The sequence below is a fragment of the Tenrec ecaudatus genome, chromosome 14 (genome assembly GCF_050624435.1).
Source record: "Tenrec ecaudatus isolate mTenEca1 chromosome 14, mTenEca1.hap1, whole genome shotgun sequence".
In the NCBI taxonomy this organism is placed as follows: Eukaryota; Metazoa; Chordata; class Mammalia; order Afrosoricida; family Tenrecidae; genus Tenrec; species Tenrec ecaudatus.
This window is the reverse complement of record NC_134543.1, coordinates 47,816,232-47,839,900: the sequence shown is the minus strand read 5'-3', so window position 1 is coordinate 47,839,900 and position 23,669 is coordinate 47,816,232. Positions and strand designations below refer to the sequence as shown.

General features: G+C 41.4%; 2 protein-coding genes across 4 annotated transcripts in view; one reads left to right on the top strand and one right to left on the bottom strand.

Moving 5' to 3' along the window:
* The window catches only part of EXOC5 (exocyst complex component 5), a 171,062-nt gene that overhangs the window by 55,256 nt on the left and 92,137 nt on the right, over positions 1 to 23,669 (bottom strand). The window contains exon 1 of one of the 2 annotated variants that reach the window (XM_075531822.1): positions 909 to 1,184. The exons of the other annotated variant lie outside the window; for it this stretch is intronic. Coding sequence (XP_075387937.1) covers positions 909 to 935 — 27 coding nt within the window. The 5' untranslated portion in view covers positions 936 to 1,184. Of the gene's footprint in view, positions 1 to 908; positions 1,185 to 23,669 lie in introns of those variants that run through there. 2 annotated transcript variants of the gene reach the window in all.
* The window catches only part of AP5M1 (adaptor related protein complex 5 subunit mu 1), a 29,267-nt gene continuing 6,855 nt past the window's right edge, over positions 1,258 to 23,669 (top strand). The window contains exons 1-8 of one of the 2 annotated variants that reach the window (XM_075531824.1): positions 1,258 to 1,646; positions 8,176 to 8,821; positions 10,133 to 10,360; positions 13,651 to 13,790; positions 14,871 to 14,956; positions 15,045 to 15,163; positions 17,457 to 17,553; positions 21,215 to 21,319. In XM_075531824.1, the coding sequence (XP_075387939.1) occupies positions 1,573 to 1,646; positions 8,176 to 8,821; positions 10,133 to 10,360; positions 13,651 to 13,790; positions 14,871 to 14,956; positions 15,045 to 15,163; positions 17,457 to 17,553; positions 21,215 to 21,297 (1,473 nt within the window). In that variant the 5' untranslated portion in view covers positions 1,258 to 1,572 and the 3' untranslated portion in view covers positions 21,298 to 21,319. Of the gene's footprint in view, positions 1,647 to 8,175; positions 8,822 to 10,132; positions 10,361 to 13,650; positions 13,791 to 14,870; positions 14,957 to 15,044; positions 15,164 to 17,456; positions 17,554 to 21,214; positions 21,460 to 23,669 lie in introns of those variants that run through there. The other variant, XM_075531823.1, reaches the window with a different exon arrangement.

The window sequence follows — 23,669 nt, the reverse complement described above, 5'->3', positions numbered from 1 at the left end:
GTGAAATTCTCGCTTGGCAACTAAAGCCTCAATTTATCACACTATTTGCTACTCTGTATGAAACACAAACGCACGCGCACTCACTCTTGTCCCCTTTATTTTTTTCCTTGCATGTCTTTCAGAGGGAAATGCTTAAAACACGTCGTTGTTTTGTGGCCCAGTTCGTTTTCCGGTTCTAGTATTTCAAACATCACAGCTTATCCCATGGGGCTTTAAGTTGTGATTTCGATACTGAAATCACCAAACGAAACACAGGAGAAGGGGCATCGTCCATCCCGCGGTAAGGAGTCTCGGGCTCGCAGTGGCATGGTTTATAATTCCCGTAAATTCCTTAACACCTGGGCACGGACGTCCGTGTCCAGTTTGCAGAATGAAAGGCGAGGTAGGCGTTTGCCGACCGCCCGGGACCACTGGCTGCCCGAGCAGCACTCCCACCACGTTCTACCGGGCTGAGTGCAGGACGACCAGGCAAGCTCCCAACACTCTCACGTCTCAGGTGTCCCCCTTGCAACAGGAGGGGCGGGTCCAAGCGACCAGACGCGGCCCGCCCCACCCGGGGCTCCCGGCCGTCCTGACTCAGCCCTCCGCCCAGTCCTCCGGGGGAGATGTCTGCCGCCGCCCGAGGCTTCCCTCTCGCCCCCGAGAGGACACCATATCCCCCGGCCCCCAACCCGGGGTCCCCGGCCCGGCGCCCCTCCGCGGCCCCGAGGCCCCCCTCCCCCACCCACGCTCCGCCAGCGCCTCCACCGGGGCTGCCAGCCGGGCCCTCCGCGTTCGCACCTCTCTTCCGAGGGCTTCTCCCGGGCCGTGGGCAGCAGCCCGCCCCGCGGCCAGCCCGCCCGGCCGGCCCGCCCCGGCGTCTCCACCGCCGGGCCTGCCACTCCCCACAGAGCCGCCGGGACACCCACCTCGAAGAGCTCGGCCGTCGTAGCCATGCCGGCCAGCTGGGAGGATCGCCCCGCGCTAGCGGCCGTCCCTGCTGCACATGCTGCGCCTCAGCGGCGCCGCGCACAGGTCCCCGCCGCGCTCGCCAGCTCCGGCCTCGGGCCGCCGCGGGCTCCCCGCCTCCCCACAGAGCCCAGGCGGGGCGGGAGAGCGGCCATGCAGCGGAGCCGCAGACGCCTGTCAGCTGCCTCCCGGCGCCGCCCGCGCCGCTCCCATTGTCACCGCCTCGTACGCCGGAAGTGGAGCTGCGCGCGCCCGGGAGGTCGTCGGGAGGGGCGGGGGCGCGACGCGAGCCGCGAGCCCAGCGAGGAGAGGCGCGCAGCCCGTCTAGCGTGGAAGCGTGTCCCTCTCGGGCCACCATCCCGGAAGTGGGGTTTAGAGGAAGAAGTTGGTGGGTTTGCTGGGTGTAAGGAAGTTTCTCCTGCGTCCCGGTGCAGATGCTCACAGCGCTTTCTGAGACTAGCTTTGGCTTGGACGTTTCAGTCTTCCTCGCAGGAGCTAGCTTCTCCTAGAGCCTTATAGGTGGCGGGGACAGGTGGTGGCTCAAGAAGAGTGTGTACGAGAAAGCCCGTCTGTGTTCTCCGCGGCGACGACCTCAGATGTGAGCTGATTCTTCAGTGACCCATCATGGCCCAGCGAGCAGTGTGGCTCGTAAGCCACGAACCGAGAACTCCAGCTTGTGGCACAGTGAGATTCTCCAGGTAAAATCCAGTCAAATCTCAGTGATGATGGGCTGGAGAGAAAATACCGACATAATCCTGTAGCATCGTTTTGCGAGGCAGTATACCCTAGTGTGCCACTACAACGTAGCCTTTATTCCGTGAAGATTTTAATCCTACTGCCTCGTAATGTGAAATGAAAGGAGTTCATGCCTGCCATGTATGTCGCTTTCTGTTATTGATGTTATTATGTCTTATCATGAACTCCACCTGTTAGGATTGATACGAAGATGAGAGAGGGAGAGGGGGACTCACTGAACATTGACCGTATCAAATGTCTGCCTTCACTTCGTTCGAGGACATTTGAACTAGTTCAGGAAAACTTTTACAGAGCAGTATCAGACTATCACTACCACCTTGTTTCATTGCTACAATTATTTCTTATCACTTACATTGATATCCCAATTTTGAAGAAAATAATAGAAGTGCAAACAGTTAAATTGTATTCACTTTTTCTTAGATGCTGTAAATAGATCTGGTCCCACTTTTAGAATGTGGCTAAAAAGGTCCTATGTTAGCCACTTACCACTGTGAAGAGATTTATACAGCAATAACTCATTGTAAACTGGGTGGTAATTGAGCAGTGTGTTTCATTTTTATTTCTCACTGAAGGAAGCCCCAAAGAGAAGTGTAGCACTGAATCAAAATTAAGACAGGTAAAGATAAGTGTTATCTTTGTGAAAAGTGATTGACATTGTGGTAAGCAACCTAAACAATCTATAACAGAATATGGGAAAGTTTACCATGTTTCCTCAAGGTCACCAAAAACCACACCCACTACCATTCTGTCAATTCCTTTTGACCTTTCAGTTAGCAGCCAAGTACTTAAATGTGTTGTTGGTCTCAAGATTAATAATATTTTTAATGGTTTCTCAGTCTCATTGACCCATCTAAGTTAAACTCAACTTATATCTTCCCTTTGGCATCTTTGTTTCCAACTCCCATTGCCCCTCCTCTCATTAAAAAATAATAATGCCTACCAGCCTATTCCTGTTCGTGCCATTGCCCCTCATGGGTAGGGTTTTCAGCGGTTCTCAACCTGTGGGTCTCGACCCCTTTGGGAGCCGAATGACCCTTTCACAGGGGTCGCCTGATTCATAACAGTAGCAAAATGACAGTTATGAAGTAGCAACGAAAATAATTTGATGGTTGGGGCTGGGGGTCAGCACACCGTGAGGAGCTGTATTCAAGGGTTGTGGCATTAGGAAGGTTGAGAGCCTCTGGTTTATGTGTAATTGATGTTTTCCTTTTGTTCACTATGTGTGTGTATTTGTTTTTAAGATGTACATAAGTAAGTGCACTATAGGCTTAATTCCCTTTAAAAACCACCCATGTTACTTTTTGTTCATCTGGATCAGTACTGTTCAAAAGAACTATAGTGATTGTGGTAGTTACATAATGTGTTGTCAATTTGAGACTTAAGAGTGATGGAGTGGAGTTTAGCCTGTCAGTCAGGTCACAGCTTGCTGACCTCATTTGGAGGCACTAAGGAGATAAATAGCTCATTGGAGGCAGGACACACACTTTCGAGACATTCCCGTTGATAAGACACATGGAGCTACACTAGAGCTCTGGATCTGGAAGAGCCATGTGGAGACCCCTGCCAGTGCTGATATGTTTCCACTGTCACTGGATCCACAAGATCTTCCACCCATTGGCCTATGATCTTCCTGCATTCAGTGTCATTGTATGTGTTTTGTGAGTCTGAAGAGGAATTTATACCTTGGTTTTGGACATATGGGCTAATATTGGACTTATGGACTTGATCTGGACTGGGATGTTTTTTCAATATTCAACTTATTTTGTATATAAAGGTCTTTTTAATACACATATGAAACATGAATTTGTTTCTCTAGTGAACCCAGACTAGCACAGTGATGAAAATGAGGAGTGCTTTAAATCTATGATAACATTGTAGTCAGTAGCCATATGTGGCAATTAACTGAAGAACTTCATTTTTAATCTTATTTTTTGGAATTGAAATAGTCATATGTGGCTAGTGGACATTACAGATCTAGACCATTGCTTTGGCTTGTTTTGTTGTATTCTGTAGTGCATATCTCCAAATTTTACCTCTCCCCTTCCCTTACTGATGAGCTCCCATGTTACCACCATCTCAGCCATCAGACCCCTACTGCACTGGAAATCCTTAGACAAATACAGAAAGCCTACCAAGGCCGATTTATACTAACTGTCAAATAATTGACTCCTCAGAATGCTTTCACCAAATGAACGGGGGTTTTTATGGCTCTGTTCTTTCTGAACACTTAATCTTTTTTTTAAGTATAAGAAACATTTAGGGCAGTGGTGGGTGTGCAAAAAAAGAGAAATATTTAGAGTATATTATTAGCATTACATTTCTTTGTGCTTCCTTTTCTGTCAATTGCCTGCTTATAGTCTCTATTGTGTTTTCCTTGAGAGTTGCAGTTTCTTCCAGCTGATTTTTAGAAGTTCATTGTGTATTCTTAATTTTACTCATCATTTTTTAGGTATTATAGATATTATCTTATAATTTATTATCGTTTGTTAATTCTGTTGCCTTTGGTTAAGCAGAAATCACCAACTTAATGCAATCAAATTAGTTACTGCTTTGAGTATTTTAAGAAGTCTTTTCTTGTATTTTCCAAAGATACCTTCCCTATATTATCTTTTTTTAGTCTTAGTAAATCATTTTATTGGGGGCTCTTACAACAATCCATACATCCATTATCTTTTCTTATATTTTGATCTTTAATCCATCGGTAGTCCATCTTTGGATATGGTACTAAGCAGGAATCCCACTTAGTTTTCCTCTATACAATACACCTTTTCTTAAGGTCATCTAGTGAACATCTTTCCTTCATTGATTTGTGGGAGTATTGATAATATTTATTATGTGATCCACGAAAGAAACACAGGGAGCGTGGAGGTAGTCACGTCTGACTTCTTCCAGCTATACCAGAAGTAAGGAGACTCTATCTCTACCCAAGGGTGATTCCTGTGAAGCTAAGGTCAGACATGCCTCTGTCCTCCATCCTTCTTATCCTATTCTGGCACTCACTGTCTCTTCCAGCACTGTTTCTCTTCTGGGTTTAATCTATTGCAGTCACTACACAGAACTTATGAGGGCTTATTAGGGACATAAATAGGTTACAAGTCAGGATAAAAACATGAAAGGAACAGTCATTTTGTCTGCAGCAGTACATGTTCTCATCCAGGCCCGCAGGCATGTCTCTGGTCCTCAACTTCTCAGTCAGGGTTCCCCTTGACTTCCATCTGCCCTGCTTGGCCAAGTGCAAACAAAGCCCCTTTCATAAGGATAAATGCCCAAGGACACCCTACTCTGAAAGCCAGCCTCCTGCCCAAAGACATTCGGCTTTACTCGACCTTGTGCTTGTGAGCCTACTGCTCTGTCTCATGGTCTCCGTGCTGCAACCTCTGAAACATCTGCTGCCTCTGCTACTTCAGGCAGGGGATTCCATACATGCTCTGCTCGTGGGTTTTTTTTTTTCCCTTGATGGTTGTGGATTTTCTGATCCTATTTCTGAATTGGCTCATTTCATACCCAATGAAATGGCAAAACTGACTTCCTTTCTATTAGAGGTTCACACAATCCTTTGGTGGGAGTTGCAAAGACTACAGAAAGAAGCCATACTTGCTGTCAGGTAAGTGTTGGGCTGCTAACCACAAGGTCAGCATTTCAGAGCCACCAGCCTCTCCATAGAAGAAAGATGTACAGTTTGGAAACCCACTGGGGCAATTCTGCTCCTTCTGTAGGTTGCTGTCAGTCAGAATCAACTTGGTGGCAATGAGTGATTTGCATGGAATTACAAAGACTATGGATAGAAAAGTCATACCGAGTAATTTGACTTCACCATACTCATAAATATTGTTCTTGTGCCCACATTTTTATTAGTGTGACTTTGTAGCATAATAACTCATTGAGTTGGGTTTTTAAACAAATTTTTACTACTTAAAAAGATAACTACCTTGAAAAAGTAGTGTTTATTTTCTAAAGTTTACACACACACACACACACACACACACCAACTGAGTTCAGAATAATATTTCTAGGGAAATTGTGAGCTGTATTTTGGCTGGGCTTTCAACATTTCTATGAGGGCAGCAGAATAGACTCAAATAAGTCGTCTATTAAGTTACTCATTCTGTATCATCGGATGAATATTAGTTACGCTTCATAATCAGTTTTGTGACCTCTTGGGGCTGGTGTTAGACTAAACAAATATTTCCTGACCCATTAGTCACATATACCAAAGTATATTAACCCACTGCTGTCGTTAATTCTAACAGGGACTCCATAAGACAGAGTAGAACTGGCCCATAGGGTTTCCAAAGCAGTAAATCTCTAGAAGCAGGCTGTCACATCTTTCTCCTACATCATGGCTGTTGACTTCTCTGTTAGGAACCAAGTAGTTGGCTACTGTGCCGCCTCATTCCTTGCTAAAGTATACTCACTGCTATCAAGTCAGTGTAGACTCATAGAGACCCTCTAGGACAGGGTAGAATTGCCCCCTTTGGGTTTCTGAGACTGTAACTATATATGGGAGTAGAAAGCGCCATCTTTCTCCTTAGGAGTGGCTGGTAGTATCGAACTGCTGGTCTTTTGATTAATAGTCCAATTAGTAACCACTGCACCACCAGTGCACCTGCTAAAGTATAATGGCCATTAGTTAAGCTTCAAGAAAGCGAATGATCTTTCCTCTACCTAATAACTCTTTAGTTCCCACACCCAACTTAGTTTGGATTCTGCGGTAGAGAGTTCCTTTTAGCTTTAGAATGTCTTGGTTGATAGATACCCCATAGTTGTAGGACCTGCTGGGTTAGAGTCCTCTTTTAGTGAGTCATTCATCCAAGTATTTACTGAGCACCTGTTTAGTCATTGTATAAAGGACCTTTGAAAAAAGGTCTTTGCGAAGGTGTGCATAAGCAAGTGTGGTGAAGAAGGCTGATGGTGCCCGGCTACTGAGATATAGCGTCTGGGGACTTAAAGACTTGAAAGCAAACAAGCGGCCATCTAGCCCAGAAGCAGCATACCAACATGGGTGACCATGAAGGGCAGAAGAGACCAGGTCTCAAACAACAAAGGCGGGGGGGGGTGAGAATCACATCACCGTGAATGAGGGGGAGTGCGTGATGGGGACCCATTGCCCATCTGTAGACAGCTGGACATCCCTTGCAGAGGGGTAGTGGGGAGGAGATGAGTCACTCATTGTTCAGTGTAGCAACAATGAAACTCAAAACCTTCTCTAGTTCCTGAACGCTTCCTCCCCTCCCAATTATCATGTCCCCAATTTTACCTTGCGGACCTGGTTAGACCAGAGGATGTACAGCGGTGCAGTAGGGATCTGGAAACACAAGGAATCTAGGACGGACAAACCCCTCAGGACCAGCGGTGGGAGTGGCGACACCAGGAGGGAAGGGCGTGTAGAAAGGGAGAACCGATCTTGGAGATCTATGTGTAACCTCCTCTCTGGGAGATGGGCAATGGGAAGGTGGGTGAGGGGAGACGCCGGACAGTGTAAGATAAGATAAAATAATTATTTATAAACTATTAAGGGACCAGGGGGAAGGGGGGAGTGGGGAAGGAGGGGGAGGGAGGGAAGGAAACCGAGCTGATTCCAGGAACCCAAGTGGAAGGCGAATTTTGAGAATAACGAGTACAACGAATGTATAAGGGTGCTTTGCTCAATTGATGTATGTATGGATTGTGATGAGTTGTATGAGCCCCAGTAAAAAGATTTATTAATTTAAAAAAATAAAAATAAATGCTAAAACAAACAAAAAAAGTCTTTGTTTTACAACTAAAAAAAATAGTTCACGGAAGTTAAATGATTTATCCAAATTTGATAGTGAATGAAGGACTTTGCTCTGAATTTGGAGTACGGGGGAATGAGTAGGGGAAAGTACGTATTTTTCAACTAAGATTTTATGGTATATAAACCCATAAGGACTATCCAGAGCTTATTCTTCCAGAGCCATAGACAGCAACTATTGTGGTTAAAGTACGTTGACATATTCTTGTAAGGGTTGGCAAGAAGACTTGGGATACCTGTTTTTCACTATAGGTTAAGTACAGCAAAGAACATTCCTTTACATTTTTGTCGTTTCAAATAGTACATACAACATTTTGGAAAGAGAAAGGTGGGGGAAAGGGAGAATTCTTATAAGTGCCTAAATTGTGTCTGCCTTCCAAGAAGACATCTGAGTGGCCAAGGGACATGGATTTAGAACCATGCATAACCTATTTTAAATATTAAATATCTAACTGAAATGTGCATTTTCAGGGAAAGACAATGATACTTCATCCTGTGAATAACTTAAAAAGCCTGAAATAGGAACTTCGTAGGAATTTAAAATTCAGTGTTTTGGTCGTTGGCTTTTGTGGGTGTATGCATGCACTTGTGTGCTTTGTTATTTTTACTATTGGCCTAAGGAGGGGGTTTGTTTTTAATTCTTCCATTTTGATTTTCCTAGGAAGAAACATTTATAGTATTCTGTTTTCATGTTGCAGACGATATCCTACTGTTGAAAAACGAGCCAAAGTCTTCAATGGAGCAAGTTATGTGCCTATTCCTGAAGATGGCCCGTTACTTAACGCCCTGCTCTTTGAACTTGGGTTATTGGACACTGATAAGGACTTCGTGGAGAGTCGTGACAGCTGCGCACGGATCAATAAAACATCTGTGTATGGACTTAGGCTAGGCGGGGATGAACTTTGGCCAGTCGTCGCTTTTCTAAAGAATGGCTTGATATACGCTTCTTTGCCACTAGTTGAACAAACCTTGTCCCCTCGCCCATCACTGATTAACAATAGTGGAATTTCACAAGCTTTTGAACTCCTTTTTGGGGTGCAGGATTTTCTCTATTCAAGTCAAAAAAGTGATGCTGAACTAAATACAAAACTGGGCCAGTTGCCTGACTTGCTTCTACAGACTTGTCCGTTTGGTACTTTGTTAGATGCTAACTTACAAAGTTCGTTGGATAATATTAATGTTTCTTCCATGACTCAGCCACCAAAACAACCTGCTTGGAAAACTGGAACATACAAAGGAAAACCACACGTTTCTATTTCTATCTTGGAAAAGGTCAAATCTATGCAGTATGATAAACGGGATCTAGCAGATCTGTGGCAAGTCATTGGAACTGTGATTTGCAAGGTGAGGTGTTCTCGGATAATTTTTTTTTCATACCATTTGCCATGTTGAGAAAAGTATATTGAAGTATATATTGAAAACCGTTTCGTGTTGTTAAATGATACTCTTGATGTTTGTCTTAAGCCGCAGTCAGTAAATGCTAGTTCTATGTGAAATTTTATGATGTGACCTTTTTGCGTTTCTTATCAATGGAATTTACCTCTTTGGGTGGCACAGATTGGCGAGTCAGAATCAACTTGATGGCACCAAGTTTTGGGGGGAGTGAGGGTACAAATGGTAAACAAGCTCAACTAGAATAAAATTTATTTCTGTCATAATAAAAACTGCATTTCAGTTCAGAAACAATATCTGTAAATGGCTCCTACTTTTAGATCTTTGTGCATTATGGCATTTATAAGACTTCCTTATGGAAACTGGTCATATTCAAACCACCAAGTGCAAACAATTGAACCACCCAGGGGCTTCGTAATATATATAAAAAAGAAGAAATCAAACGCACTGCCGTCAAGTCGATTCTTGCTCATAACATCCCTAAACAGGGTTTCTAAGGCTGTGGGCTTCTAGGAGTAGATGGCCTCATCTTTCTCCTGCAGAGTAGCTGGTAGATTTGAACTGCTGACCTTGTAGCTCGCAGTCCAACACTTCACCCATTGTGTAATATTAATATTGTGGCGTATAAGGCCTCAGCTCACGGATAGTCTGACCCAACTTTATTGCTTACAGAAATTTTGTATTGGTTGATATAAGTAATTCAGGAATGGAGTGTTTAAAGGAGTTATATTGAGAACTCTATCATAAAAAAAATCCGATGCTCTTCATTTTCCCTTAATCCTAATAGAAACCAGGACTACTGAAAGCCTGTGGAATGAGATTCGAGCCCTCATTCTACCACTAATTCTCTGACACCAGTTGCCTTGCATCAAAAACAGCTTAACAGCAAAGGGTTCAGGTTATTATGTTTGGAGGCTTTTGTTTGTTTTTGTTTTAGCATTATTATAAGATAGATTGATTAAAAGGAAGTAAGTGGAGACAGATCCAAAGAACTATGACATATTGTAAGCTCCAGACCATTGGAGAGGTCAGTGGAGTTAAAACAGATGTTGAGAGCTTTGTGGCAAGTCATGGAGGGGTCTAGAAGTGGTCTCTGCCTTACGTGCTTGATCAATCCATCAACCGAAACACAGGAAGAACAATACCACGCAGGGAAAATTAATTAAGTTGAGGAAAATGACTGATAAATGTTTAGAAAAGCCCTACATGTTGGGGGTGGGGAACTTCTAAGACCCCAATAATATCCACTTGTTTTTATTTCAGTGTGATTTGGAAGGAATCATGCCAAATGTTACCATCAGCTTGAGTCTCCCCACCAATGGATCTCCTCTGCAGGATATTCTGGTTCATCCCTGTGTGACTTCTCTGGATTCTGCAGTTCTTACATCTACTAGTATTGACGCAGCGGATGATTCTGCCTTTAGTGGACCTTACAAATTTCCATTAACTCCACCTTCAGAGGCATTCAATTTATGCTATTATACTTCCCAGGTAAATAGCCGCAATGGTTATATTTATAAATACAGTTGATAAGCAAATCATTCGTGTTTTTCTTCCAAATGAGAACTTTTCCTGACTTGCTTACTAGACAATGGGTAGATTTAAAGGAAGATTCAGTTCCTCAAATCAGAACCCTCAGATCTCTGGTATCTCCTAACAGCATTAAATGGTTTTCAAAGTCATTACATGATTATCACTTCTTAGTCTTCTCTGATTTTATAAAGCCATAATCATTAGATATACCCTATAATGATTTATGCATGAACATTAACTAGGAGATAAAGGGCATTTATAGAGGTCTAAATACAGGTATGTACATATGTAAATATATTTATGACGAGGAGGAAACAAATCTATGTGCATATATTGATAGGTTTAGTACTAAGGTACCAGGTGGACATTGGGCCTCCACTCAAGTACTCCCTCAATGCAAGGACACTTTGTTCTATTAAACTGGAATTCATGATGCTCACCTTCCTGACATGATCGCTGAAGACAAAGCAGGTGCATTAAAAATGTGGTAAAGAAAGTTGAGTGTGCCCTGCTATTAAAAGATATAGCGTCTGGGATCTTAGAGGCTTGAAGATAAACAAGTGGCCTTCTAGCTCAGAAGCAACAAAGCCCACAGGGAAGAAGCACACCAGCCTGTGTGATCATGAGGTGTTGAAAGGATCAGGTTCCAGGCATCAAAGAAGGAAAAATCATAACACTGTGTGCTCGCCTTCCTGATATGATTGCTGAGGACAAATGGGGACATAAGCAAGTATGGGGAAGAAAGCTGATGTTGCCTGGCTATCAAAAGATACAGCGTCTGGTGTCTTAAAAGCTTGAGGGTAAACAAGCGGCCATGTAGCACAGAAGCATCAAAGTCCACATGGAAGAAGCACACCAGCCTGTGTGATCACAAGGTGTCGAAGGGATCAGGTATCAAGGGACAAAAATCACATCATTGTGAATAAGGGGGAGTACAGAGTGGGGACCCAAAGGCCATTTGTGGGCAAATGGACATCTCCTTACAGAAGGTCTTGGGGAGGAGACGAGCCAATCAGGGCAGTGTAGCAACAGTGAAACATACAACTTTAATCTAGTTCTTACATGCTTCCTCCCCCCAACTATCATAATCCCAATTCTACCTTACAAATCCAGCTGGACAGGAGGATGTACACTGGTACAGATGTGAACTGGAAACGGAGAATACAGGACAAATGAACCCCTCAGGTCCAGTGGTGAAAGTGGTGATAACAGGAAGGAGGAGGAAAGATGGGGTAGAAAGGGAGAACCGATTACAAAGATCTACATAAAACCTCCTCTCTGGAGGTCGGTCAACAGAAAAGTGGGTGAAGGGAGACGAACAGTGTGAGATAAGACAAAATAATAATGACTTGTAAATTATCAAGGGTTCATGAGGGAGGGGGAATAGGGAGCAAGGGGAAAAAAAGCGCTGATTCCAGGGGCTCCAGTGGAAAGCAGATGTTTTGAGAATGATGATGGCAACAAATGTGCAGATGTGCTTGATACAGTTGATGGATGTATGGATTGTGATGAGCGTTGTACGAGCTCCCAATAAAATTAAAAAATAAAATAAATTGTCTTAAAAATGTCTCCAGGTAGCTATAGTTAAAAATATATCATTAATAGCTATTTATCAGTTATTGAGGATCCCTAGAGGCACGGTGTGTTATAAGTTGAGATGCTAACCTCAAGGGTAGCAATTCAAACTGACCAGCTGCTCCGTGGGAGAAAGAGAAGGCTTTCCACTCCAATAAGGATCTGCAGCCTTAGAAACTCCCAGGGCAGTCCTGCTCTGTACTATTGGGTCACCATGGTCAGGAGTGACTAGAGATAGTGGATTATGGTATTGAATAAATGTTATGTTAAGTAGCACAGCCTAGATTAGAACCACAATTCTCTAAACTGCAGAGCCCAACCTTTTCTCTGCTGTCCCTTTTGTCCCCAGGCCTAGTTGTGAACAGGGAGAGTCAGTAAAGGTAATTTATTTTGAGACTCAAAGAGGACATCGTATTGCAGGTTAGAAGTAGAGTCAAGCTGTTGTAGGACTACAACCAGAAAGTTAAATATTAAAATCATTCTGTACTCCAGGTTCACAGACTGTCTGATCTCTGCTTCTTGGTCTCTTCCTTGAACTAACTCTACTTGTATATGACCTTCTAACTCTAATGATCTGTTTTACCTCGAGTTTTTAATATTCATTCCAATGACTACATAGAACTCACAGACAAACTTCATGATTAAAGGGTTTCTTTAAAAAGCTGTGGAGTTGCATTGCTAGTGAGAAATGCTCAGGGTTGGATTATCAAAACGTGTCACAAAGTTATTTCTGGCCTGCTAATAAATGCCGAAAGGGACATACCATTCCACTGTTAGCGTCAACCTGAAGGCACTCAGCTCTGCTTCCGAGAGTCAGCAAGGGCAACATTCCAGTTAAGTGCTTAGAGACACCCACTCCACAAGGCAGCCACCCGCACAAAAGCACTCAGCTTTCCTTGCTCCATGGGTTGGGAAGTGTTTCATGCTCTGGCTCCTAGTTCTGCTGCTCCTCTGAGGCTATAGCTGTCTTCTGAGGTTCACTGCGTAAGCATCTCAGGTCCAAAGGACACTCTCCACCTACTGACTCTTGCTGGTAATGAGATCCCCACTGCTTCTTAGAGGGCTCATTTTATACACAGCAGGAAAGAAGGCTGTTTGCAATTGCTCCCAGGTGCATCCTATCAGTATTTTCTCCCACCTCCTTACCAACCCCTCGTCATTTGAAGGAAGGTAGAGACTTTGGCTAGGAGAGCCACATTAAAGAATTCACTGCCTCTGTGCACCATACACAGAGTTTTCCTGTGTCTTACTCCAGATGGTCGAGAACGCTTCAGTGTGGGTCACCCGAACCTACAGATGCTTTTCACCTCCAGAGGGAATGGATGACCAATCAACAAAGTTACCTTTGAGCTAGAGTGTTGGGAGAGATAGGATACAAATAAAGCAGCAGGAGCCTTAGGCAGCAGCAGTGATCAATATGCCTGGTCTGAGTTTTGTGTTGAAAGTCTTCGAGAACCTGAATGAGGGGAGAATGGAGAAGCAAGAGCAGGAAAAAGAATGTATTGTCTACCACGGGAAGCCCCCTTTCTTGTCACTGGGGCCAGAAAGAGAGAAGAGTTTCTCTTAGATAGAGAAGGAGCCCAGTTCATTGCAAGGCTTGCTTCTCAAGCACCATTGGTATTTTAGATCCATTCATTTGAGAATAATATGAAAATTTGTTTGTTTGTTTCCAGGTTCCTGTCCCACCAATTTTGGGGTTTTATCAAATGCAGGAGGAAGAAGTACAACTAAAAATAACAGTTAATTTAAAACTTCATGAAAGTGTGAAAAATAATTTTGAATTCTGTGAAGCTCATATACCTTTTTACAATAGGTAGGAATAAAATAATGTGGTATTCATAATTTCTACCTTAATACAATCACACTGTTAGTCAAATGAAAGCAGATTCTGAACCAATAAACAGCCTTAAAAGTTTATCATTTACTAGCGAGTTTAACCAGAAAAAGGACACAGATGAAACTGAACAAATGAAAAGCATTCTCCTAACAAATGGCAAGATGTGTATGTATTATTGCTAATGTGCTCTGGACAGTGGGCTCAGTCATAACAACAATTGCGAGGAATGGAGCCAGACGGGTTAGGATTTCATCCGTTGTTCAAAGGGCTGCTAGGAGTTGAAAGTGACTGAGTAACACATAGCAACAATACTGTTCCTTGGTGCCCTGTTGGGTAAGCGTTGGATTAGGAACTTCAGGATCAGCATTTCAAACCTACCACTCCACAGTAGAAGGATGCGCTTATCTGCTCTTGTAAAGATGTATAGCCCAGAACACCCTATATAAGGTTGCTGTGGGTTTTCCACATGCATGTCAAGCCCCACTATTTACCACATGGTGAATTAAGCCAATTACATGATAGGATTACTTTTGTATCAGTTCCACTTTTCAATTAATCTGCAACATAGTTCTGGGAAGCATAGGTCTTTTCAAAGTATACCTGACTATTTAGTAAAGTAATAATTTAATGTTATATGTCCGTGCATGTGACTATTAATATAGTCTGTGGTTGTTGCGGTGTTCTTTATGCCTAAAACTGGGTAGATATTGCCAAAAATTGTGTCAGTAGCTTTTGGTAAGTTTTAGATATAGTGTCCATTATTGGCTAACCTTCTACACACGTAACTAGAGAGCTCTCCTATGCTGCTGTAGTAATAGCCCTCGTGATGCCACGGGTTAAGCGTTTGGCTGCTGATCACACGAGTAATCCACCCACAAACACAGCCTGGCCCGTCCACAGGCTTTTCTGCTTCCGTAGAAATGTGCGATCTTGGAAACCTTGCCGAGCAGCAGTTCTACTCCAGGCCAGGGGAGTGGGCACAGAATTTGACTCCCATCTCTGAAAGTTCTATGTCGGTGACCATTTTTTCATATGTTCTTGTCATTTTTTTAAAAGAGGTCCAATCACACATGTGGAATACAAAGTCAGTTTTGGCCAGCTTGAAGTCTTGCGAGAGAAAAGTTTAATGATCTGGACTATTGGTGAGTTCTGTTTTGTTTATTGAGTATCTCCCACCCAGCCCACTTTCATCTGCTTTAGAATGGTTGATTCGTGTCTTTGTGCTTTTAGGCCAAAAGTTCCCAAAATCAATGGCAATTACTCTTTCTGGAATTATAACTTTTGGTACAAAGAACCCTGAGAAGCAGCCATTTGACCAAATTTGCATTGGTGGCACAGCATATGTGAAGGTAAGTGGGCGTGCGGGACTCACTATATCAGAAACGTCTCTTTTTAGAATTGTGGTGAAATATACATCCATTGTTTTTACAATATAGAGAGAGGTAGTTGATTTTCAGTGTTTTCCAGTGGTGGTCTTGTTTTTTACTTTTTTGTCTGAACTCAGACATTTTGGGGTTTCTATTAGATTCTTTTTTAGTAGTAATCATTTTCCTTCTTTTTTTCCCCTCTGTCTTTTTAATCATCTTATTAGCACTTCATACAACTCTTATCACAATCCATACATACATCAGTTGTGTAAAGCACATTTTACAGTCATTGCCCTCATCATTCTCAAAACATTTGCTCTCCACCTAAGCCCCTGGCATCAGCTCCTCATTTTCCCTCCCTCCCTCCCCACGGCCCGCAGTAATCATTTTTCTCTTCTACTAAAAAATGTTTTATGGTTGAATAGTTCAGTGTGATCCAGATATCCCAAATCAACCTGGTTCTCTCGGGTTCGTAGTTATCACAGTCAAGATTTCTATATAGAAAAGTAGGTAAGAGTGTTTGTTGCCCTTGGGATGTTCTTCTGTGGGCAGGATCAAGGTCAACAAGGAGAGAACAAGCACTCCCAGCCAAAGTGGTTAAGGCGAGCTTCGACATAGCGATGATATTTGAACAAACGTTGAGGCCTAAGTTAACATGAATACGAAGCCTCAAGATTACCATTTGTATAGTAAAGCAGTGACTGAGCTAAAGGAGTGAGGAGAGAGAAATAAGCCCTGGCAAGGATCAGTTCCAGAAACAGCGGTTGCACATAAGACAAGACAAAGAATTTAGGTCTACATGGTGGATTCTTTAGGCAGAAAATATTGTGTGTTGGGTTTTATTTTATTTTGAACTGGGGAAGTGGTTTAAAAAAATGGATACTGCATAAAGAGCGATCTGAAATAGGTGAGGGGATTGAAAACCTAAAACAACAAAATCATCTTAGAGCTCTGTCATTTTCCTGGTGACAGATAGAGAGCTACCAAGGCTAAACCAGTGAAGTGTCAACAGGAAGAGAAGGACAGCGGTGGGAGAAAAAGGAAGAGGCCTCTGTCAAACCAGGGATCCAGTTAAAACGTATCTCACTGCCATCGCTGCTGACTGCTCGCCACCCTCTAGGACAGGCTAGAACTGCCCCCTGTAAGTGTCCAAGACTAACTGCTTACAGGGGGAGAAAGTCACAGGTTTCTCCCTCAGAGTGGCTTCCAACTACTGACCTTGTGTTAGGAATCCAACTCATAACCACCAAGCCACCAGTGCTCCTGGTCACTGATTACATGGAATGACAAGAAGTTGCTGTCAGCCAAAGATTATGTCATTCAAACATACATGTAACAACGCCAGTTTTGAAGTTTCAAGAGGGCAGGAACTTTGTGTGAATCTCATTCATTGTTTTATCCCCCACAACTACACATAATATTTACTGAATGACTGAATATACTTATAAGAAAGTACAGAACTGATAATGGGGAAAAGTAGGAGTGCATGAGCTCGATGTTATCTAAATTGCTGGCGATGGCCACATTCCCCAATGTAAGCTTCCAGCAGGTAAGCTAAAGGCCTGCAAAACAGGCTTTTCATTGTTCACATGAGTGTTGCCACTCCAAATCTCCCAAACTCTATTCCTGCAGAGAAGGAACTACTCTGTTACAGCACAAAATGATCACTGGTATTTATGGTGATGGGCCCACATTACCAATTAAATTAGGGAACCAGTTTTTGTTTTCTGGAAATTAAATAGAGCAGCTCATTCTCCCAAACACCCAGGTAAATGAATGTCTCTGTTTTAATAATTGTGTTCTTGTGTTTTGCTGGCAGGTATATAAGCTCCTGCCTGCTGTGAAGTATATCACAATAGCATGGTCCTAGATATAGAGGCGGGAGCATCCGCATTAGTAGTTAGTCAGGTCTCAACTCAAATGTCAGCTCTGCTACTTACATGCTAGGTGCTAATTGCTTCTGGCTCTGAACCTTAGTTATCTAGCTTTTTAAGTGGGAATTCTATTCCAGTGATTTTTGTTCCATTGTATGCAGGGTGCCAATGGGTCAGAACCGACTCAGTGGCACCTGACCACAGTTCCCACCGTGAAGTTCCCTTCTGCAAAGGGGACAGCTGTGTGTGTGTGTCTGTATAGGTAAGAACACACACACAACATGCGAGTTTAATATCTGAACTTTATGGATTTTATAAGGTAATATCCCTGAAAGGGGGGAAATGTGACTCATTTTTACAAAATAATCAATTCCCTTTGGTACATTCTTTTCTTCTTCTAGCTTCATTTTAAGATCTTAGATTACACACTCACCGGGTGTTACGCAGATCAGCATTCAGTTCAAGTGTTTGCATCAGGAAAACCAAAAATAAGTACACGTAAGTTACACGGATTTCAACTAACACAAAACTCAATGGTATTGCACTGTTGTTACCTATGGTAAATGTAAATGTAGCAGAGTTTAGAGATCAGAGAATAGTTGCAATGTGTCAGTATTCTGGCTGGATCCCATACCTGCCTACCAGTTTGTGTACTTTATATTGCTCCCTGCCTTCTCCTGTTTGTAAAATGGTCCAGGATTGGTGTTGAGATAGGCTCTCATTGATGTGCTTTACTTTGGTTATAATCAGTACACGTTTATTCAGAGGTGGTCTCAGGACCTTTGATATCCAGCAGACCAGAGTTTGAGTCTGGCTCCAACACTTTATTACCTATGTAACGTTAGACAAGTACGTGAACTTTTCAAAGTTTCCATTTCCTCATCTATACAATGGAAGTAATATTATTTTACTCAGCATTGTTATGTTTCACTAAATTTATATCACCCCCACACTTAGCATGCATTAATTCAGTTTGAGTTAGATATTGTTTTACTTTTAACATTTTTTAGTAAATGTTAGCAATAAGCAATTATGTGGCACCTTCTTAATTCTGTTAAGTATTGTTCTTGTTAACTGTCATCAAGTCAGCCCCGACTTCTGGTGGCCCCACAGAACTGCTCCCCAGGGCCAGAATCTCTGCAGAAGCAGTGCTCAGCCTTGCAGTGGGTTTGACCTGCTTGCTTTAGTTAGCAGGCAACTATAGGAAGTGCTTAAGTACATGCTATTTATGAAAATATTGGGAGAAAAATAGAAACTTAACAAGCAAATTCAAAATTTTACATCAGTTCAATATATCTGTGTGTAAGTAGGATAAAATAGGACACTATTAGATTGAAATATTTAGTTAGAAAAACTTAAAGCAGAACCGTTTTGCCTTGTATATTAAGGAGAAGAAAACTCTCTTTAGATAAGTATTTCTTAAACTGAGGGTTAAACTGAAACCAAACTTACTGCCATCGAGTCAATGCTAGCTCATAGTGACCCTATGTGGACAGGGTGGACCTGCCTCTATATTTCTGAAACTATAATGCTGTACAGGAGTAGACAGCCTCATCTTTTTCCAGAGGAGTGGTTGGTGGTTTTGAACTGCTGAACTTGCACTTGGCAGCCCAACTTGTAACCACTATGCCACCAGGGTTCCTAAACTAAGGGTTTATACAAAACAAACAAACTCTTCGCCATCAAGTCAATATCTACTCAAAGGTTAGGACCCCTAAAATAGGAAGGACTGTGCACTTGACATCTACAGGACTCAAACAGACACACTGCCCTTGAGTTGATGCCACTCATCACGGCCCTGTAGGTCACAATAGAACTGCCCCTGTGGGTGTGGAAGACTGTTGACAGGAATAGAAAGCCCTGTCTCTCTCCCTCGGAGCAGCTGATGGGTGTAAACTGCAGACCAGTTAGCAGCCCAACCGGTACCCAGACCTCCTCAGAACTCTGGAATTCTACGCAATAATAAATTCTGTGTAATCTGACTAAGCCTTTCTTCTTATTTCCTTAGACTCCCTGTGTGTTTCCTCTTACATCACTTCTTTAGTGGTTTCCTAAAGAAATGCATGTATGTGAAAAAAATACTCCTAATGCATCTCTTTATGAAAGCATGAGTCCATTGAGACCAGTGGGGGAGAAATCACTGAATTCAAACAAATCAATCATTTAGATAGTATTGGTGAGAACTGTTATTTCTTTAGCTAGCAAGGTGCTTGAGGGACACACACAGGTCGCTCTCATCGACTAGCCTAAGGTTGACAGCTAGAACCCACCCAGCAGCACCACCAGGGAAAGGCCTGGCAGTCTGCTTCCATAAAGATCACAGCCAATAACAGATGGATGGTTTGTTATAATATATGTAAGAGCCCCCAATAAAAATGATTTATTTAAAAAAATAAAGATCACCGCCAAGAAAACCCTGTGGAGCAATTCTGTCTGTAACATATGGAGTCAACATGAGTGGGAATGGACTCATTGGAAATGGAGATCGATGGGAAATATGCTTTCTCTTTAGAGAGTGCCTAAAATAGTTTACTAATTTACCAGCACTTTATTCTCTCTCTCTCACTGTCATCAAGTCCGGACTGACTTATACTGACCCCTGTGGGTTGCCGAGCCTGTTAGATGTTTATGGGTGTAGAAAGCCCAGTCTTTCTCCTGCGGAGCTGCTGCTGCTTTTGAACTGCCGACCATGCAGATCATTTCTCAGCATGTACCCACTACACCAATGGGACACCCTTTATTAATATTAACTAGGCATATTTCAGACCATCTTATAGCAGAAAATATATTGAATAAGGGAGCTCGTATTAAATAGATCTTTATGATCAGTCTTTAATTTCTTTTCCTATTGGTTTTGGAAAATAACTGCCATTTGGGAAACCTTATCTTGACAATGAAATCTATGTTCACAATATATAATGTCATTTTGAAAATCATTTAGTAATGCTAATAATAACGCTTATTTGAATAAAAACTAACAATTGGTGGTCACTATGTACCAGGCATAGCTGTGTTTTATATGCATTAACTCAATCCTCATAGCACCCTACACACCTCCTCCTCACTTACTGGCCTTCACATCCAATATTCACATTTATAGCAGTAGTAAAAAGTCTAGTCTATTTTTCACATTAACGACATAATATCTTGCAGCAATAAATGCTGAGAAGCAAGGCAAGAGCAACACTGGCTGTAATGATTAAGGTTGCGTCAACTTGGCCAGGTTCTGATTCTCAGTGGTTTGGCAGTTCCGCAATGAGGTATTTTTGTCAGTTATGTAATGATGTAGTCATTCGCCATTTTGTAATCTGATGTGGCTACTTATTTTCACATTATGCCAACCTGGCCTCTGAAACATAACCATGTCAATAATTAAGAAATAGGTGTTTAAATGTTATTTCCGTTTTACACGAGGAAAGCAAAGCATCAGAAAGATTAGATCACTTGATTCGGGTTACATAGCTAGTCAAAGGTCAAGCTAGCTCCAAGCAGTCTGGCTCTTAACCAATGTGCTGTGTTCCCCAGTGGTACAAAGTTCTCAGATTTAAATTACAGTAAGTATACAAATACAGTGATATGCCCTAAAATCTTTTCATTGTGAAGTAGGGCATGAACACAGGTATCTTGAGTCAGGTATCTAGTGTTATACATGTGTAAGTTATATGAATCTAGCTCTAAATGCGCATTATTTTCTCAGTTATACATATTAGAAACTAAAAATGAAAAAGATTGCCAATTGTCCAAAGTTTCAAAGCTATTAAGGCAGAAAGCTTAAATGAGATAGGAACTATAAGTGACACAGTCTTATGAGAATATTACTAGAAACAGCCGGGTGATTAGTTCCTGATACTTTGTTTTTGCAATTGATATAATGGTCCAGAACAAACCGAATATAGGAGAAATTTAAGTGAAAATGGCAGATTTGGCATAAATTAAAGATACTTGTATTTTGCTGTTTCATAGCAGCTCAGAAAAGTGTTACTCAAATATTAAATGTGCCCATATTTATTAGATGGTAAAATTTATACTAATGCCATATTAAGTAGAATTTTTAATGAATACTTGAAATTATTTCCAGTTTCAAAAAACCATGACTTGTGTTCATTTAAATTTTAAAATAAAATATTCTTACCATGAATTACTTTTCTTTCATTTTCAGACCGAAAACTAATTTCTTCTGATTATTACATCTGGAATTCTAAAGCCCCTGCTCCAGTAGCATATGGATCATTGTTACTATAATTTTCTCAGGTTTTATTTAATGGTAAATAGCATAAATATCTTATTAATATGTGTGTTTATAACCATTGTGAGTGAGAAAATTGTTGATTTCATTATTAAAAATGTTCCTGTTCCATGGTATTCATCTGTTATTGCTTTAAAGGGTGTTTTAAAGATTAATATAATAAAAGATTAAGATCTCCAATTTTGTTACAGTTTTTATTCTATCCAAATATGATTCAGAGGATAAAACAATAATGATTTACTTTACATTTATAGATGGGTCCTGGATCATCCCGTTACCCATTTTCCTTCCTGCCTTTGTGGCAGACATTAATAAACAATCACAGTCTTCTTTCTCATCGGAACTTTCCTGGGGTTCAGATTTCTCAGCACAGAACTCCAAGCAGCCCTACCAATGGATTATAGAGGTCATGAAAGAGAAAATTGCTAAGGAACTCGATCCCTAAGCTGCTAAGATAGTGTAGGGTTACAGAATACCAAAACTACATTAGAAACACATCCTAATTGTTTAGCTATTAACCTCCCCTCAAGCCAAAGTGCCCTACACACTAATAAAGGATCTGTATAATTCTATTGAAGGTGCCCATTTCTATCCTAGTTAATTTTCAACTCTTTGTTCATCTCTTGCAATGACATTTTGCCTAGACTCAATAAGCATGTTAAGAGGGGATGGAATACTTTTAGTAGTTGAGCATAGCATTTTGTGATCAAGTAGGATCGGTAGCCAAATTTTAAAAGGTTAATTTAGATACAATACTGCTTTTTCTGTATTGTATTATAAATCATTAATGAATAAAGTCATGTCAAAATTTTTAAAATTATTTGAGTGCCAAACCCCCCCAAAAAAAACCAAACTCATGGTCACCAAGTTGATTCCAACTCATAAATCTTTTGGGCCCTATTGGGCAAATTAGAGCTGCCCTTAATCTAAGTCTTTTGGGAAGCAGACTGCCTCATCTTTACCTACAAAGCAGTTGGTGAATTTGAACTACTGACTTTTGAGTTAGCCTGTCATGTAACTCACCTCATTACCAGGGATCCTTAGTCTCTGGATGGAGGGTATCGTTTATCCTTGTTTGTCTCATGTAGCATCTTTTCTTTAAATTTGTCTGTCTCAAAAAAATTAAAAACAAAAAAAAATTTGTCTCATTTTTAAAACCAGCTATTGCTTACATTTTTAGGAACCACGAAGTCATATGACATATTCTTGTTTTCACACTAGTTCATTGGACATTAATTGATCCTTTAAGAAAAGCTGAAATCTTAAGACCCTCAAAGCTTAATTCATGTCAAAGTTCTTTATGTAGAATGGAACTAGAAATGCTTTAAATATATATAATTGAATTAATAATTAAACTATTTTGTTATTTTAATGCATTTTCCTAAAAAACCCTTAGAAAGAGCTGCTAACTTCTCAAAGGAGAGCTATGGTAGCTTAGTGGAAGATTGCATATCAGTTTAGAATTTGGTACATGGTTTGGTTATGTTGCACTGCGAACCACCAAGTTGGCAGTTCTCAACCACCAGCTGGAGAAAGACGAAGCCTGCTTCTGCTGTAAAGAATTACAGTCGGAGGGAGGGGAAAAAAAAAAGAGGACCTGATGCAAAGGGCTTAGGTGGAGAGCAAATGCTTTGAGAATGATTGGGGTAGGGAATGTATGGATGTGCTTTATACAATTGATGTATGTATATGTATGGATTGTGATAAAAGTTGTATGAGTCCCTAATAAAATGTAAAAAAAGAAAAGAGGAAAAAAAATGATTAGGGAAAATAATGTACAGATGTGCTTTATACAATTGATGTATGTATATGTATGGACTGTGATAAGAGTTGTATGAGCCCCTAATAAATTGTTAAAAAAAAAAAAAGAATTACAGTCTTGGAGGCCCCCAGGGGCAGCTCTACCCTGGCCTATTAATGTAATTCCGACTATGAGTCAGAATCAACTTGATAGTTTGATTTTTTGGGGGGTGTTATTTATTCGTTTAGTGAAAGTCAATCCCACTTATTATACATTCATTTTGTACAAAGCAAATTATTCTGTATTTAAAATTATCACAAGTAGCAGAGAAAACAGAATTAACTGCCTGAACCAGGCCTTAACTTGGTACTCTAGCATAATCATAGAGAACCACTAATAAAGACTTTACTTTTCCTACAACAAAGAAAAGATTCCTCATAGTTAACTGGGCCGCTTTTAAATTCTTGTGAATATTAATGGAGCTTTATTTGGAAATGTTGAATGTATAAATGCGTAACAAAGTACTCTGAGTTAAGTGAGGCCTTCATCTCATGACTGGCCAGATTCCATAATAACCCACTAGCCCAAATGGTCTGTATAAACGATTGTTTTTAAAGAACTGAGTCT